Source organism: Pezoporus flaviventris, unplaced genomic scaffold (assembly GCF_033815535.1).
Source record: "Pezoporus flaviventris isolate CSIRO_AGI_PZ_B2104156 unplaced genomic scaffold, CSIRO_AGI_Pfla_v1 ptg000080l, whole genome shotgun sequence".
Classification (NCBI taxonomy): Eukaryota; Metazoa; Chordata; class Aves; order Psittaciformes; family Psittacidae; genus Pezoporus; species Pezoporus flaviventris.
In genome coordinates, this window is record NW_026892628.1 from 729,294 (window position 1) to 744,540 (window position 15,247).

Genomic DNA, 15,247 nt, shown 5'->3' on the forward strand with positions numbered 1-15,247 from the left:
TCGAATGCAAGAGCTGTTTATTAATATTTTTATTGATGACAAACAGGTTTAAAACAAACTGAGACAAAATCAAAAGAGTTAACACCGTGCTAGCACTGATGTCTGGATTTATAAAACTCAGAGTAACTGCTACAAAGGAAAAACCAGCACAAAGCAGAGGCAAGCATTCCCGTCAGTGAAATAAAGGGGGTGAGGGGAGAGGAAGGGGGACGGTAGTCAATGGATTGCATTGCACAGAGGGTACAGCTTCAACCTATCGGAAACGTCTACGCAGCTACGCAGCCTACAGAGGAAGAAAATTAAAAAGCCCTTCGGCAATGTTAATAAATAAAAGAGTCCATCTCACAGGAGGAAGGTGGCCTCTGGCTCCGGGCTCACGTTGAGTCTAAACTCTGGAGGCTTTTGATGAGAAAAGAATGGGTTTCACTTCTGAAAAGTTTCTTTTGCAGTTCTCGCTGCAGGACTGAACAAAACCCCCCCTGAACACCTGCTCCATGGTTATGTGCTCGCTACTCACGGGTTGTGGGGATGCTACACCAGGTCTGCACTGGGGAGAGACACTCCTGAAAAACTACAGCAAATACAGGTTATGAAAGCAGGTCAACGATCTACAGAAAGGACAGTGATGAAAGGGCTTCCCCCCAGCTACAAAAAGTGGGTTTTTACGTCATTTAAGTACATTCAGATGAGAGGTATTTTGAGTTCCCCCTCCCCGCCCTCCCCCCCCCCCCCCCCCCCAAAAAAGAGATTAGAAACACTCGGAGCCCTTTGAGTATAAAGCTAACTTAGACTTTAAAAACACCCAGGTTAGTGAATCCCACACTACTGTTGGTTGCCAATTGGGAGGTAGAGGCTCGGCTCATTTGGGGACTGGATAAAAATGGGGCTGGGGGTTATTGTCAATTCTCTGCCCTGTTTTTAAAAAGGTTTAGACAGAACTAAAATGCTCCCAGTGTTCCCATAGGACTTGTTTAAGACATGGGTACAACTCTGAAATTGGATGGCTTCTCTTAAGTGCTGTTTTCAGTTCTGACTTCCAGCTACTCCTCAAGCCAGCGTCGATGGCTCAGCCATGGCCATGGCTCCGGGTTTGGTTCTCACACCTGAACCTGTCAGCGACCTGCGTTCCGCACCAAAGAAGCCCCACAAAAAGCCTGACCCAGTATCTCTAATGCCACCCAGCTCTCAGAGGCCACCTTCCAACAGCCGCCCGCTTTGTCCATTTTCCCAACCTGCTTCATTAACATTGTAGAGTCTTTACTTCAAAACCAATATAATCCCCAGGTTCCACTACCTCTTCCCCAGGTCTGAGGGAGCGAGTCAAGCAGGCCCGTTAGCATCTTTTCCTCCAGGCCGAAGGGCACAGGAACCCATCCCCTTTCAAGCGCAAAATTCATCTTACAGAAAGGCTGTTTTTCACAGAGTAGAGTCCAGACAGTTGCCAATTGAAGCATACAGAAAACTTTGAAACCCTCCTCCCGCTTGAGCGCGCAGGCTCCTGTCACTCTAACTGCTATCCAATGTAGGAAGAAGAGGCTGATTGCTGCAACTTTAAATCACACTGAAAAGTTCTCAAGGTTGGTGCTCTAATTTAGTTTTGGTTTAAACTTTTTGTAAGCTTCTCAGAACAAGCATCTCCCCAGGTCCACCACTAAGGATTCAGAGACAAACTTCTAGAAATTCAGTGCTCCTTTGACAGGATCTCTTTAAAACCACCTTGTCACGAAAGACCCGTTCAGAATGTGGGCGACACGATGACACTAAGGATTTCAGAGCCAGTGTTGGACAACAAAACCTGCATCTCAGAGTTGAGCACCAGCCATGTTCCGCTGGATTCTGCTCGGCTTGCTGTCACTGAGTCAGGAACTCTCTCTCTTTCTCTCTCAGATACTCTGCTTCTACAATGTAAACAGTTACTGCTAAAATAGTACCCCTTTAAAACGAGAACAACTCTGAGATGAGGGTTTTCCTCTCCCCATCTGCTCTGAAAAGTAATGCCCTGCTCGCAAAGAGAAGTATGGAATGAAGTGAAACCTGCTTAAGGCCCTTCTCTTGAGCTTGTTGACTGGGGGAGCAGGGACTCGGCTGACCACTCATTTCAGGGGAGTTGCTTCCCAGTGAGGCGCCAGCCAGTCCTTCAGTGCGCTCTCTCCTCTCCGGTCAGGCTCCTGGTCTCAGTGAGCTTAGCAGTGGGCTCTCTCGCGCGCTCCTTTCTCTCTCTCTCCTCTCCGTTGGTTGGTTTCTTTCTCCTGTTGCTCTCACACAGTGGTGCTTCAGTTTTAGCAGTGGAAAACAGGTATCCATTTTATTTTATTTTTTTTATTACCCAGAATAAAATGCTGATGAACTAAGCTCCACACAAGCTTAGCTCTTCTTCCTCAACCTGAAAGCAAGAGAGCAAAAGCTGCATTAGGGACATCACTAAGACAAACACTGCGTTCGTGAACTTTAAGAGGGAGGAAGAAGCAGAGGAATGATCCTCGGGTGCCTTACACTCTAATACTGTGACAGTCCCGTCACTCCACCATGTTGATATGCACGTTCACCCTGGTAAGTAGAGTCCTGTGACAGCGCCACGTCAATCTGAGATTTAAACTCATCACCAAGGTAACTGTCCTGAAAACGAAAGCAAGCGTTAAACCTCTACCTCCTCACCCAGCCCAAGTGCTCCCTCAGCAAGCAGAGGACCCAGCAGCCCAGAGGTTTGGGGTTGGGGCAGGGATTTTTGTTTGGCTGCATTGGGATTTTTTTAAATCTACTCTTTTCTGCTGCAGAATTCCCATAAATACAAAGGGGTTTGCAATAGCCAGAGGCTGAACAGGCAAGTGGGGCAAAGTTAAGGCTTGAGCTGAAGTCTAGACAGGCAGCACTGCACTTTATGCCTGAGTGTATGTAAAGTTCACCAGGGGGAGGAGCACGAGTCGTTGAAAATAGTTTCAATTTCCATTTTCCTCAGTGCTAGGAAACAAGGATGTGCATGCACAGGAATCATCAACAGAAACCCCACTGTCCATCAAATCCTGCTTACCTGTGATAATTCGGGTTGGGAGAGCCCAGGCTGACTCATCTGTGATGGCTGACTCATGGAGATATACCCCTGAGTCAGTGGACCCTGGGAGAAGGGCTGGGAAACCACATCTTGGCTCGCTTGACTATTTGGAAGGTTTGACTGACTGGTTCCAGGAATCCCAAAACGATTTTTCTGGCGCCCACCACGACCAGTCTTCCCTTTTGGTGCCCCACGTCCTGGAAAAGCGTTAATCCCAAGCAGCAGTGAGAAGCCTTAGACATGCAAACATGAGAATTAACTGTTTCTCTGAAGACTTGATCACTCACAAGAGGCAACATTTTGTATGTACTCGACGTAGCGCTGCAGAAAAGTAATGGAATGGTTCAGGTTGGGAAGGACCTTAAAGCTCCTCCAGTTCCAACCGCTGCCATGGGCAGGGACACCTTCCACTGGAGCAGCTTGCTCCAAGCCCCTGTGTCAACCTGGCCTTGAACACTGCCAGGGATGGGGCAGCCACAGCTTCTCTGGGCACCCTGTGCCAGCGCCTCAGCACCCTCCCAGGGAAGAGCTTCTGCCTAAGAGCTCATCTCAGTCTCCCTTCTGGCAGGTTAAAGCCATTTCCCCCTGACTTCTGCCATTGTCAGAAGTCTCTCTCCAGATTTCCTGTAGGCCCCTTCAGGTACTGGAACCACCAGCATAGACACAGCAAAGGGACACTCACCGAGGCTGCAGTGCTGCTGTGTTTGTACTCCATACAGCTAACAGAAGTGCATCATCTCCTCTCATAGGAGGAGCAAAAAGCGTTCTCTGACTTCAGAGCTACCCCGTGGGGTCTGTCCCAGCCCCCCTCAGCCCATACCTGCGGCTGGTCCGTTTGCTTGGCCGAAGTACCCCGGCGGTGGCATCGGTGGCATCACCAGGTTGAAGGGGATGGGAATGTTCATGGCAGTGACGTGGCTGGGGCCGGCACTGATCATCCCGATCTGGTCGTGGGTCTGGAAGTACATGTTGGATGGGCGGCCTGGGGAGGGGAGGAAAAGCCACAGTGACTGCAAGCATTTCAAAAGCAATTCATATTCCTGCTTTTGACAGGAATCGAGAACTTGGGAGCAGAATTTGAAAGGACAAACCTACCCCTGCCAGGAACCACCACTGCTCCCCCCGTTCATCATTTACTCCACCTTTGATTTCAGATACTCATCTAACATGCTCATTCCTGCACAGTTACTCTTTTACAGCACCAGCTAAGGCTGTGTCCCTGCCCACGGCAGGGGGGTTGGAACTAGATGATCTTAAGGTCTTTTCCAACCCTAACTATTCTATGATTCTATGACTCCCAAAATACACACACTCCCTTTCCCCTCATTTTTCACTTGCTCTGCAGACACCAGAGCTCCTACAAACAGACAGCAAAATCCAGCCATATCATAAACATTTTCAGTTCTTAAATTCTTCATTTTTCCATAGTGGCTCTTCAACCATTTAGAAGTTTGAAGTTTGTCAAATACCAGCCCCTATGGGCTTGTTGGGAGGAAAAATTAAAACCTATGGAGATACTAATTTTGATAGTTTCCTTTACCTTGACTGCTCCGGTCATAGACAGATCCTGGAATAATAGCCTCCCGTGCATCATACATGGCAGTAGTCATGAAACGGGCACCCTGGAAGCATTAGAGGGGTTAGACAAAGCCTTTGCACAGAAACCTTTGCACTGCAACTTCAGCATAAGCTATTTTGGGTAAAAAAATCCAGTAAAACACCATGGATCACACATACTTTACAAGTGCTGAGTAAAGTGATTGTTCTAAAAGGAAAGCATCCAACTATCCTTTCAACTACATCATGAAAAGAAGAAAAGATTCTACAGCCCATCTCACACTGTGAAACATTTGATGAATTTTCAGGCTATTTTCAGGTTCTGATGATAGTTCTTCCCTTGCTCTATTCCTGCCACCACCCTGTGATGGCTGCTGAGCTGCCCCCTCCCCCAAATGCTACAGGACCAAGTATAAAACTTGTAGGTTGAGGATTAAAGTACAACGGTGTAAGTAAATGTGCCTCCTGAGCTTGCCATTTCTACACAAACCAGTTCTTTTATGCTTCATTCACCTCAGAATTTACCCCCTCATAAAATTTTGCAGTAAACAGCTATAAAAAAGCACCAAAAAGGGTTTTCTACTTAACTTACAAACAGCTGAAGCAGCAACTTACTTGGGTCACACTGCATTAACCAGCAACAAAAATGGGAAGTTACAGGGGTGTGAGGCTATGGGGATAACTGTTTATTCCATTCATTTATAATTAATCAAATCCCAATTATTTCATGCCACAACCATGTGAGACTTACTGGGTTGATGGTGTTGACGAGCTTCCGGGGCTTGCTGAACTGCATAAGGCTTTCCCGGAGGTTGTTCAGTGGTCCCTCCACCAGCACCTTCTGCTCCTTGTAGTAATTCAGCAGGTGATTCCAGAGTGGTTGTTTAGACAGAGCTTTTGGGTTCCCAACAATAATTACTCCATACCTGCAGCAACAGCAGACAGAGAAGGTAAAATTAACTTTGACTAAAACTAAATCCATCTTTAAAACTAAAGCAATGACTAAATGTCAGAAGAGCCTCAAAGTCCACCTCTTCCACAGCACATCGGGCACCCAACAGGAGCCCGTGGTAGGTGTAACAAACCCTGATATAGTTGCTTTGTTTAACGCAGATGATTTCTGTACTGTGACAAAACACCTGAAAGGAGACTGCAGCAGCCAGCTGCTCAGTATCACAAGCTTCCTTATGCAGGTTTGCCAAACACACCAGTGTGCTCAATCAACCATCACCCCGCATTGGCTGGAAAGCCTGCAGAACCCAAGGAAGCCAAGCAACAGTGCTGATTCCAAATTACCCTTCTCAGTAATCAAACCCACTGAGAGAAGCAAAATGATAAATGGTTGCTGGAAAGGGTAAAGCAGCAGATGAAGGGTACAAAGGGGAGCAACATGGCAGCTTCTACAAACTACTGATGCCAAGTGGAAAGGTTCATTAGGTTGAAATTGCTTTTGGAAGTTGTAGGGAATGTGGAAATCGCTCAAGGCTCCCTTAAACCAGGTGGGGAAAGGGCCCACAACCCACAAAACACAGACCTTCTGTTCATGGGTCTGTACCAGTGCTTCAGCAGACTGAAGTAGGTCTCTAGAATAGATTAGAGTTTGCCCAATTTTGATTTACCTTGCTCTTGTAAGAGCTACATTAAGCCGCCGGGGGTCATTCAGAAACCCTATCCCTTGGTGCTCATTGGCCCTCACACAAGAAAGGATAATAAAGTCCTTTTCTCGTCCCTGGAAGGCATCCACACTTGCAATTTCCACTTCCTGAAACAGAAGAAAACATGTAAATCACAGAAGCACAGTGCAAAACAGCTCTGCTACCAACAGGCATTACAACCTGCCTTGGCCATGCAGTTCCCATCAGTTGCTGAAAATGTTATTTTTGTAATGACAAACGATTTAGTAATTCCACTGGTCACTAAATAGTTTCCCTAAAGGAGAACAGACAGTCTCAGTTCAGGACAAATTACTTTTATGTTCACTGCTTTATGGTTCTCACATTTCCCCAAACCTGGCATTTGCACTATGGAAAGCATCCCTTTCCTAGCTATTTTGCCAAAAAGACTTCTGACTATTCCAAAACCTCGTAGTAGAACAGGTCTAAACTACCACTGCTGCTCTCAGCCTCCGAGAATCCTGAAGCAGAGGGACAGATCATTCCTGGCAGAAGTAAAAGTATTTCCACCAAATTTTCCTTCAATGAAAACACTGACCAAGTCCTCACTATTGCAAAACAGACTATATTAAACATAAAACAGCCTTGTTTGTAGCAACAAATTTGAATGTTTGGTAGAGGAGTTCCACTGATGGGAGGATGTGTTCCCAAGCAAATAAATAGTACATCCATCAGAATTTATGGTGCTTGGTTTCCTTCATGTCTCCTGGCATGATGCTTTTATTTAAGGCACAAGCTGACTGAAGCTTTTCCACAGCTGAAGCACTAATGACCTCTCCTTTCTGTGCCTCAAGGAGTCCTCAGAGGATGGACTCACTGAGCTCAGAGTCCATAACAAGGCACTCTCCTTTATGTGGCCAACTGCTCCCCTGACATTTATTGGCATTTGATACCTCCTAAACTTTTCCCCCAGCCTATTTTAACCACAATCTCTAAACCCCCCCAAATTGCTAAAGAATAAACAGACTGATGCCTAAGAAGCCAGACTGCAAGTAAAAATATTGTGAAGTTTCACAATATCTGACTTTTCTAGCTTCTCTGCATCCAAGTGTTCCCATGTGCACAAGCACTGTACCTGGTAGAGCTTTGTATGCAAGGAGCCACTGAACTGCATGTACTGCACCAGATAGGATCGCTGCCCTTCGTAAGGAGTTATAATGCCAATCTGATCTGGTTTGGCACCAGCTTTCAATAGCTTTGTAGTTATCTTCTCCACATTGGCAGCTTCCGTCCTGGAAAAAAAGAGATTTGTTTATCTGAGGAGAATCAAGGCGTTAGGTTGAACTTCTTGCAAGCTAATGGGTCTGAAAAACTTGGAACACAAATGCTGAGCTGACCTTTGCCAGCAAGGCTGCTTCAAGAAAAAGACCACTCTGTGCTGCTTGAGCACCCTGATTAATCCAGCTTCATCTCTGCAGGAACATTAACCACTATCAACTCTTGACTTAGGCCATGCACAGATATTCTCAGCCAGAGGAATACGGGCAAAAGGACCATCTCAAAAAAAAAAAGCCTCAGAATGACACAAATTTCTCCTTAACATATAAATCCACCTTCTCACCAACACAACCAGACTTCCTGGCCACCATTCCAAAATGGAACTTCTTAGTAGAGTTCAATGTACACATGTACTTTCATGAGTGAGATCATTAAAAACGTTCCCTGTCCGCAGTGCAAACAGATACTTCAGTTGCTTTATCTTCGACGTTTTATATATATAATGCTTTTAATGCCAATCCCCATGTCAGCCAACTGCTGTGGTGTGTGTTTGTGCACAATCTGGGTGGCTGCATTCAGTCTTGCACATGCTGCTCATCAAACACAGATTAAAAATAACCCAGCAGATATTTCATGATTTGGTCTGGTTTTCCTTCCAGGCACATGAGCAAGTGCATCTGACCAAAAGGAGCAAAGTGTTTTAAGCTCACTCTTTAAAAAAACAAAAAAAAGAGTTGGGATGTACAGAAAAAAAACCAACCAAAAAACCCCATGTTGTGGTTTAAATAAAGTCAGCCATAAATCACGCAGTCGCTCTCTCACTCCCCCCCTTTTTGCCCTCCCCCTGCTCCCAGAGGGATGGGGAGGAGAATCAAAAGAATACAACTCCCACAGGTTGAGATAAGAGCAGTTTAGTAACTAAGGTATAACACAAATCACTACTGCTGCCGCCAATAATAATAATGAGAAAGGAAATAACAAGGGAAGGGAACACAACACCTCACCACCAGCTGACTGATAACTTGTGCCCCCCCCCGACACCTAGTCCAACCCTGCAGTGCCCCAGCCCTTCCGGGTGACTCCCAGTTACATCCTGGGCATGACGTGCTGTGGTATGGAATACCCCGTTGGTCAGTTTGGGTCAGGTGTCCTGTCTCTGCTTCCTCCCAGCTTCCCCTCCTCCCTGGCAGAGCATGAGGCTCAGAAAGTCCTTGGTCAGACTAAAACATTTGAGCAGTAGCTAAAAACATCGGTGTTATCAGCCCTGTTCCCAGGCTGAAAGTCGAAACCACAGCACTGCACCAGCCACTAAGAAGGAGAAAAATGACTGCTACTGCTGAACCCAGGACACCCCACAAAAAAAAAACACAAAACAGAATAGACAAAATTAAATTCTCATCCCTTACACACCCCTGCCAAAATTAAAGACTCTGCTTCAGGAGCTACTGGAATTCTGGCCTCAAAATGCAACCTGATCAGTATTTCCTGCTGCAACTGCAGACAGTTTACTTGCTGGCCCAAATTCATTCCCCACATTATGCATTTAATTGTCTCATGCTCCTTATGCTACCAGTGAAAGAAAACACACCTCCACAGAACAATTCCAACCCACTTAATATCTGAACTGCTCCCACTGGAAATGCCTTTTTCTCTTCATTTACTGGGAAGAGAGCTTAGGGGAAACCAGTTCCAGGATGCAGCTCAGCCTGCACCATCCTTGCTAGCAGCTTTGATTATACAAAGCACATCAACAACTTCATCAACAGCTGTTAATAGCTAATAACAACATTTCATTCATTTAGAAGAATTACTGCAGAGCATAAGGATCAACAGCACTGAACACTGCACCCAACACAGGATACATCTGACGGCTGTGGGCTGGCTCATTTGAATACCATCTTCACAGAAACAGAAAGTAACTCTTCTTGGAAATCACAAGCCTTTAGTTAGCTGTTAATGCCTTTATTCAGGACAAGGCCACCACAAGTCATGGAAAATAAAGAATACTATGAATTTTGTTGCAGAAATTCTAGATAAATTCTTAGATATTTGGTCTGCAGTGGGAACCACACACTGCTCTTTCTCTTGACTTCAGTACCTGTGACCGTCTCCAAGGGATGCGATAAGATTAGTAACAGATTCATTTAACAATCTCCCTTACAGTATGAGATACACTGGGATGATGTATCTTTAAGTAATCTTATATCTCAGTGCTGAATTTTCTTTACCTGTTTAAGTAAGAGGTGCCCGAGCTGGCAATTTCTTCCTGTCCTTGTGTAACGTAGAAAAACATTGGTTTATCTGGCTGTGGCCACTGGAAATCAAACCCTTTCTTCACACGGTCCGCTGAAGAGCACAAAGAAAGTAAAATAATTTTTAGCACTGTTTTACTAGCAAGAACATACATTACTTTCATATCAAAGCACCTTAAAGACTCAAAATAAGTCCAGTGGCAAGTCTCGTTAAATGAATGTATTAACACACTCATCCAGATAAAGGATGAAAGGAAGGGTTCTTTAAGGAATGGAAAGGAATTTGCAGGACTACTGTTCTTGCTTACCTGCAGTGACACCATTCTGGAGTGAACCCTCATAGAAGATGTTGGATGGGAAAGCGCTAAGTGCAGGATGCATGCGGTACTGCACCTGCAGGCGGATCGGCCGGATCCCCAGCACCACCAGCCTCTCGAAGAGGCTCTGAGACAGCCCAGCCTTAGCAGCTTTCTTACACATCACAACAGGACCAAGCTGGCAGTGGTCACCTACAAGAATAAGCTGTGGAAAAGGAAGTTGGAAGATCTCTAAGTTTCTATTTTCTGAAACTTGCCCAGTAGCTACAAACAACAGCAATATCCTGCTATAAAATATTAGGAACTAACTAGTCTGACTGGTAATAAACTTCAGATCTAATCTCAGGTTTATAAATCTTTAGTGTCAACTAGCTTTTCGGCTCATCATTTTCAAGTAAAATCTTATTCAATCTCTAGCATTTGACATTGTCCCACATGACATGTCCTTGTCTCTAAATTGGAGAGACATCAATTTGACAGATGGACCACTCAGCGGGTGGATAAAAAACTGGCTGGATGGCCACAAGCAAAGAGTTGTCAACAGCTCAGTGTCTGGCTGTAGACCAGTAATGAGTGTGGTGTCTCTCAGGGATCGGTGTTGGGACCGGTCTTGTTCAACACCTTTGTTGGTGACATGGACAGTGGGATTGAGCGCGCCCTCAGCAAGTTTGCTGATGACACCAAGCTGTGTGGTTTGGTTGATATGCTGGAGGGAAGGGATGCTAACCAGAAGGACCCTGACACACTTGTAAGGTGGGCTGATGCCAACCTGGTTGGAGCAATCCCAGGCACAGCTACAGGTTGGGCAGAGAAGAGATTCAGAGCAGCCCGGCAGAGAAGGACTTGGGGGTGCTGGCTGATGAGAAACTGAACATGAGCCAGCTTCAGTGTGCACTCACAGCCCAGAAACCAACCGTATCCTGGGCTGCATCAAAAGGAGCATGACCAGCAGGTCGAAGGAGGTGATCCTGCCCCTCTGCTCTTGTGAGACCTCACTTGCAGCACTGTGTACAGTTCTGGTGTCCTCAACATAAAAGGACATGGAACTGTTGGAACAACTCCAGAGAAGCACCACAAGGATGATCAGGGGCTGCAGCACCTCCCGTATGAAGACGGTCTGAAAAAGTTGGGGCTGTTCAGCCTGGAGAAGGCTGCGCGGAGACCTCATAGTAGCCCTCCAGTACCTGAAGGGGGCCTATAAGGATGCTGGGGAGGGACTCTTCATTAGGGACTGCAGTGATAGGACAAGGGGTAATGGGTTCAAACTTGAACAGGGGAAGTTTAAATTGGATATAAGGAAGAAGTTCTTTACTGTGAGGATGGTGAGGCACTGGAATGGGTTGCCCAAGGAAGCTGTGAATGCTCCATCCCTGGTGGTGCTCAAGGCCAGGATGGACAGAGCCTCAGGCGCCATGGTTTAGTGTGAGGCGTCCCTGCCCATGGCAGCAGAGTTGGAACTTGATGATCTTAAAGTCCTTTCCAACCCTAACTGTTCTATGATTCTATGTTTGTTCCAACAATACTGACATGTTCTAGGCAAAGATTATGCACGGAAAGAGAAAACTAACAGGACTAAGACAAAGATGCTTCTATCTGTAGTATGGAAGCATCTTCCACAAAAGGATTTTATTTTTTTGTATGCCCACACTGTGAACGTTGCTGCTTGCTGCTACTTCCTCTACTCATAAACTTTAATGAGATTTTCTTTAATCAAGTCCAACAGCTCCTACCTGCTTTGCTCCCAGCACCACTGGCACCATGCACTCTGGCTCAGTGGCCTGTGTGCTTTCATCGATCAGAATGGAGCGGAACTGCATCTTTGCAAGCCTTGGGTCACCAGCTCCCACACAGGTGCAACAGATCACATCTGCGTTCTGAGACAGAAATACAACCAAGATTAATCAAGTAGGGCATCAGCAGCCAGTATTTCTACATGGAGGAGTATCCAACACCGTTACAACAATCTCCCAAAGTTAAATTGTACTCTCATCTCCACCACCAAATTGCAGCCAAGCCTCCAGTGGAGGAAGGCAATTATTTAAGCTACTAGAACCAATGACTTTACCATAAGTAACTCCCGCTCTGCTGTTCGTTTCAGTGCCCGGTAACGTTTCTCATCAGCAGATGACAGCTCTCCAGTTTCATCTTTAAGCTGTTGCAGTTTCTGAAGTTCTGGCATGCTGCAAAAAAGGAATTTTGCTTTATGGCCTAATAAACAACTTCATAGGATTCCAGTGGAACTCATTCATAAAACTAAACAGGACACAAGTATAGAGAAAGAAGTTATCACCAAGTAAATACACGTTGTCACCATGACACAGTTCATCAGTGGTGTCCATCACAACACTTCAGTGGGGGTTTTTTTGTTCCCCTGCTCCTTTCAACCATTTCTTACCTATCCATGTTCCTGATCTGGTTATGCAATGCCAAGAAGGAGACAGGAGAGTCAATTGCCTCACGACTTTTAGCACACAGACGAACCACTTTCAGTCCAGTTTGATGGATCTTCTCAGTCAACTGATCCACAGCAATGTTACTCGGAGCACAGACTAACACAGGCCTTGGGAAAACATGAAGCAAAAAGACTCAATGAGCTGTAAATTTGTTTCTATTAGACTTGCAATAAAATCCTGTGCTCCAACACAGGTCTCCAAAAAATATGCTGGGGAAGAATATTTTCTGAAATAAGCACAAGTCTTCCCAGAAAAAATACACTTGTAAAAAGCCCTTCTAGTTCAGTGATACAAATTATTTTGATTTTAAAATGAAGCTATTTCTTTGACCATTAATAAAATAACCTCACACATACAGGATTCAGTGAGAACAGTTCTTACCCGTTGCCCTGTCTAGCCAGATGATAGACAATTGTGGCTGATGTCACTGTCTTTCCGGTACCAGGAGGACCCTGAATGAGGCTCAGAGGACGCTGCAGGACAGTCTTCACAGCATAAACCTATTCAGTATTCAATGCACAGGAAGTTACAAAGTTGTTCAAGCTCTATTCATAAATCCTTTCTCTTTTGTGTATAGTAAAAAGGAGATGAGGTTACCTGAGAATGGTTGAGATCAGGAAGTCCTTGTGCGGTAAAGCGCTTTGGCAACTGGCATTTAATAATTACATCTTCCACCTCATGACCTAATAGCTTGTGATAGATGTACCCAGACACTGAGGTCTCATCCACAGCAAATGTTTTTAAAGCACTCTGCATTCTGAAATGAAGGACAGAAAACCCCCCAGAATCAGTATGACCTCAATTACAACTATCCGCAAATGTCCTACACAAAGGTTAATCAGACATCAGATGCAAAATATACCTCGGGAAAAAAGCAATGTAGAAGACTTACTAACAGAATTTAGAGACAGAAATCAGACTTGTGAGAACACAAATTTTCTCCTCATACTACAAATTATTATAACCAGAAAAATCTGTAGCGTAACATCAGACAGAATCTGTAACAGTAATTTTAGGTCTAAGATTTGATGAAAAATTGTATTTGGTGTATCTCAGGGTTACAAACCGCCTCCTGTCTTACAAAATGCAGCACAGACATCTCTGAAGTCTCCTGACCCAACAGCCAACTCAAATGCCTTGAAATTTCAGCTAGTTAAAGCAATTCAAAGTCTAGGAATGCCAATTAAACTCAGAGAGCATTTCATGATGGAGCAGGGTTCAGGGTGCTGAAGACAGTTCTTTTTACATCCCAAGTATTACTGAACATAAGGTAAATTCCCACCCCCCCAATGTATTTGCAACATACCTTAAGCATGCCTTCAAAAATGAGAAAAACTGATAGTTTGATGGCATTCAGGTTAACACAGTTTCTAGTGAGAGTCAGACCTGTTGCTCTATAAGCTAGATACCACGTGTACAGACTCGATATACTGGGCACACTCAGACTCCTGACTCCTAGCCTCACCAAACAATACAACTTTTCCTGTTCAAGGATCCCCTCTGAAGGTAAAGGAAAATACACACCAACTGCACCCATTATGTGCTCAATTCTGAAGTGCTTTCTCAATACCTGTCAAATGAAGTTGACTTCCATACAAAATCCACTTGGAAGTTATGAGTGACTTCCACAGGCGCTCCCACGCTGCTCCTCAGCTCGATGGCTATCTCATCACCATAATCTGTAGAACCTCGTTAAGTAGTAATCTGCAGCAAACTTCTCCATTGTATTTTTCCCAATTTTGGTATTATTTTAGCAACACCCCCACCCCCGTGACAAATTAAAAATTAGCTCAAAATTACTTTTGGACATGTTTACTGGTTTCTCAGAGAATGGATTCAACCTTCCACTAAGCCTTTCTGAAGGCTCACTAAGTAAAGGATACTATCAGGAACTTTGATAACATGACCAATCCCTTTCCATAAAGGGGCCAGGTCTCCTTTATACCTCAGACAGATCTCATCTCCTTGCATAAGACGCATATCTACAAAGGAAGGAAAAATGTTTTCAGAATATTCACCAACCAACCACCTCCCAGATCAAAACCAACACAATACTATCTTATATCCCAGGCCAGACCACAGGAGTTCTCTCAACACTGGTATTATTCACCAGGCATAAAACAACCCAAACAAAACATACAATCAAAGTGTCATTACCCGAGTCAGTCTTTGGCAAAGTGAAATAGGCAATTCTTTTCTTGTTCAAGCCCAGGTCCCATCTGACTGTGATGTTATCTTGGGTCTAATAGTAAAGAAAAGACATTCATTAGGTTTTTAGAAAGCTGTCTGCTAACTCAAACAATCCTCACTGTCCTCTACTTCAAAACAGTGGAGAAATGAAAACTTGCTGTTCCAGTGTCACAGCAGAGACAAATATTGGTATTTATTCCTATGGCCTGAGATCACACCATCTGCAGAAGACAACTCTGCTCTACAGGAGCTACTTAGTTAATGAGAACAAAGTCCTACTCAGCACCTGCATTATTCTCTCTCCCCCAACTTTTAAAACGTTCATGAGTGCTTGCACACAGTTCAGGTGTGACTGGAAGCTCTGACGAAGGTAACAGCAGGTTATAAGCACAATAACATAAGGTGGCCAAGTTGTAGTTTTACAGTAAAATATGGCTCTTGGAAAGATGAAATTTTCAACACAGAAAATACAGAAGTTTCCAAGTGTTTCAAGCTGGTTTTTAAAGCCTCAGTTTGAGAATTTTCTCCTTTCCTCTCC

The 15,247-nt window shown here is 44.7% G+C and overlaps 2 protein-coding genes across 3 annotated transcripts in view; both read right to left on the reverse strand.

The window, feature by feature from the left end:
• The window catches only part of DDX49 (DEAD-box helicase 49), a 139,765-nt gene that overhangs the window by 30,210 nt on the left and 94,308 nt on the right, over positions 1-15,247 (reverse strand). The gene's annotated exons all lie outside the window — the stretch shown is intronic.
• The window catches only part of UPF1 (UPF1 RNA helicase and ATPase), a 25,002-nt gene continuing 9,755 nt past the window's right edge, over positions 1-15,247 (reverse strand). Inside the window, exons 7-24 of one of the 2 annotated variants that reach the window (XM_061474657.1) lie at positions 14,677-14,761; positions 14,403-14,501; positions 14,090-14,207; positions 13,117-13,276; positions 12,901-13,019; positions 12,462-12,626; positions 12,132-12,246; positions 11,797-11,940; positions 10,058-10,271; positions 9,726-9,843; positions 7,355-7,511; positions 6,226-6,368; positions 5,358-5,532; positions 4,590-4,671; positions 3,870-4,031; positions 3,029-3,246; positions 2,494-2,616; positions 1-2,383 (exon numbers count right to left, since the gene is read on the reverse strand). In XM_061474657.1, the coding sequence (XP_061330641.1) occupies positions 2,497-2,616; positions 3,029-3,246; positions 3,870-4,031; positions 4,590-4,671; positions 5,358-5,532; positions 6,226-6,368; positions 7,355-7,511; positions 9,726-9,843; positions 10,058-10,271; positions 11,797-11,940; positions 12,132-12,246; positions 12,462-12,626; positions 12,901-13,019; positions 13,117-13,276; positions 14,090-14,207; positions 14,403-14,501; positions 14,677-14,761 (2,394 nt within the window). In that variant the 3' untranslated portion in view covers positions 1-2,383; positions 2,494-2,496. The remainder of the gene's footprint in view (positions 2,384-2,493; positions 2,617-3,028; positions 3,247-3,869; positions 4,032-4,589; positions 4,672-5,357; positions 5,533-6,225; positions 6,369-7,354; positions 7,512-9,725; positions 9,844-10,057; positions 10,272-11,796; positions 11,941-12,131; positions 12,247-12,461; positions 12,627-12,900; positions 13,020-13,116; positions 13,277-14,089; positions 14,208-14,402; positions 14,502-14,676; positions 14,762-15,247) is intronic. The other variant, XM_061474658.1, reaches the window with a different exon arrangement.